The following is a 2,132-nucleotide window of genomic DNA, read 5'->3' as shown; positions in this document are numbered from 1 at the left end:
CGTCACTGTTATGTGTAACATCACTGATTTTGGGACTTTCTCTTCTCGTTTGGCCCATATTTTCTTGGACATTCATTCCTCCCTGGCTGGTCTTTCTTCATTTTCTGTCTCTTTTATTCATAGAGAGGGTAATTATGTAGCTCACTCCTCAGCTAGGTTTTCTAGGCATATCTCTAATGATGTTATCTGGATAAACGACTCTCCTCCAACTTAAGAATCTTTGTAATTTAATTTAGTGCATATTGCTTCTTAAATAAAGTATAAGTTTGTTTTCAAAAAAAAAAAAAAAGAGTACATAATAATAATTGTCAAAATATCCAACAGTCGACTTACACAACGAAATATTTGTATGCTCAAACGGCATACGGGTATAGAGTGATACAAAATTTAGCACACGTACACAACAAAGTGTCTTTCTTATTCACGATACATATAATACATGCCCTTTAGATTAAAGCTTAGAAAACACACAGCAGTGTCTTACAAGTTCAAAGGACACTAATGAAACAAAACTAACTTAGACACTTCCAGATTCGAGCCTAACCATTACTCTACTCCAAGCCTTGCAGTTTCCTCAGTTGCCCAACCAACTCATAAACCTTCTTCTCATCTTGAAGAGTCTTGGCAACCATCTCCTTATGCAGGCACCTCTTAGCCCATGCAATAATCTTGGGGCACTCTGCCTCTAAGTTGAATTCTCCAAAGGTCTCAATCGCATAGAACCAGCTGTAGAAGGGGATAAGAGAAAGGTCCACAAACCCAAATGTTTCTCCCCCAAAGTAAGGCTTGTCACCAAGTTCCCCTTCCAATATCTTAAAAGTTTCAAAGTAATCCTTCTTTGCAGCCTCCCGCTCTTCTCCTTTTGTTGAGGTCCACACCCTCTTTGAAGCTTCATAAACCTGCATTTCCCACACACATTGTATCACAACTTTTCACAAATTATATAACATGATGAAAAATGATGGTAATGAATCTCAAAGAAGGTTCTATTTCCAAGCCAAGAGCAGATGTAAAAGACAGAATATTAGTTGTCTGTTAAATTTCTTAATTCTTTCTGAGAATCTGGGAAGAAAGACTCAAATGAGAAACATGGGCTGAGACGATTGATTGAAGCAAATTAATTCAAATATATATAATCCTTGATAAATCAAAGGTTGACTTTCATACCATTTGTTGCGGTAATGACTTACATAGCCTAGATCTATCTATTGAATACCAATACAAAACTCAACACACAGGCGCGCAACACATCAACAGTATTCAATATATCGAGTTCAGACAAGACAGAGGTATAACTATTACACTAACAAAGTTTGGTCAAATATGTACCAAGAATCATGTCTAATTGAATTTATCAAATATCATTTGCCTTGACAAGACTTACAAAATTTTAAATTCTAATAGGATCTCAACATTACAAACATAATAGTTTTTTCGATTAGCGATGTTACAAACAAACACACTCAAAATTATTTTCAAATTTTTTGTATCGAATAACTCTCTCTTTTTAGATAAATCTAGCGAATCTGACCTAGTAACCCTAATCTATATATTTATATTTTTCACCTGATACTTACCCAAAACACATGCTAGAAAAAACAAAAAACACACAAAATCATAAAACCAAACAAAACAAAACAATACAAAAGGAAGGAGAATCAAGAGAAATTACACAAAAAGTATGTACCTTCTTATCAACAAAATCAGCCCAGAACTTGGCATGAGCTCTCTGGTAAGGATCAGAGGGCAGCAGTGGAGACTTGTCCTTCCAGACCTCATCTATGTACTGAACAATGATGAGGGACTCACACACAGGTTTCCCGTTGTGGATGAGAACTGGGACCTTCTTATGAATGGGGTTCGTCTCCAAAAGCTGAGGGCCCTTGTTAAACACGTCCTGCTCCTTGTACTCATACTTGATACCCTTCTCGGCCAGGGCAATCCTAACCCTCATTCCAAACATGCTGGCCCAGAAATCAAGCAGAACCACCTCATCTGCCATTGTTACAGAACTCAAGATATATTGAAGCAAAGAGAAAAAGGAAAGTGAGATTCAATGCAAGGACACTTACAAGAAAATAATAATTACAAGAAAATAATAATTTATAGTCAGTTTGCCATGGAGTCGGTCA

General features: G+C 36.5%; 1 protein-coding gene across 1 annotated transcript; it reads right to left on the bottom strand.

The window, feature by feature from the left end:
* Positions 1-292: 292 nt before the first annotated feature.
* On the bottom strand, positions 293-2,132 carry LOC136064236 (probable glutathione S-transferase). Its single transcript, XM_065765752.1, has 2 exons — positions 1,688-2,132; positions 293-899 (listed from the first exon to the last, which is right to left on the bottom strand). Exons 1-2 carry the CDS (start codon positions 2,000-2,002, stop codon positions 552-554), a joined length of 663 nt encoding a protein of 220 aa, XP_065621824.1. The 5' UTR covers positions 2,003-2,132; the 3' UTR covers positions 293-551.

The sequence above is a fragment of the Quercus suber genome, unplaced genomic scaffold (genome assembly GCF_002906115.3).
Source record: "Quercus suber isolate HL8 unplaced genomic scaffold, Cork oak 2.0 scaffold_650, whole genome shotgun sequence".
Lineage (NCBI taxonomy): Eukaryota > Viridiplantae > Streptophyta > Magnoliopsida > Fagales > Fagaceae > Quercus > Quercus suber.
The sequence above is the reverse complement of the archived record's forward strand: the minus strand, read 5'-3'. Positions and strand labels throughout refer to the sequence as shown.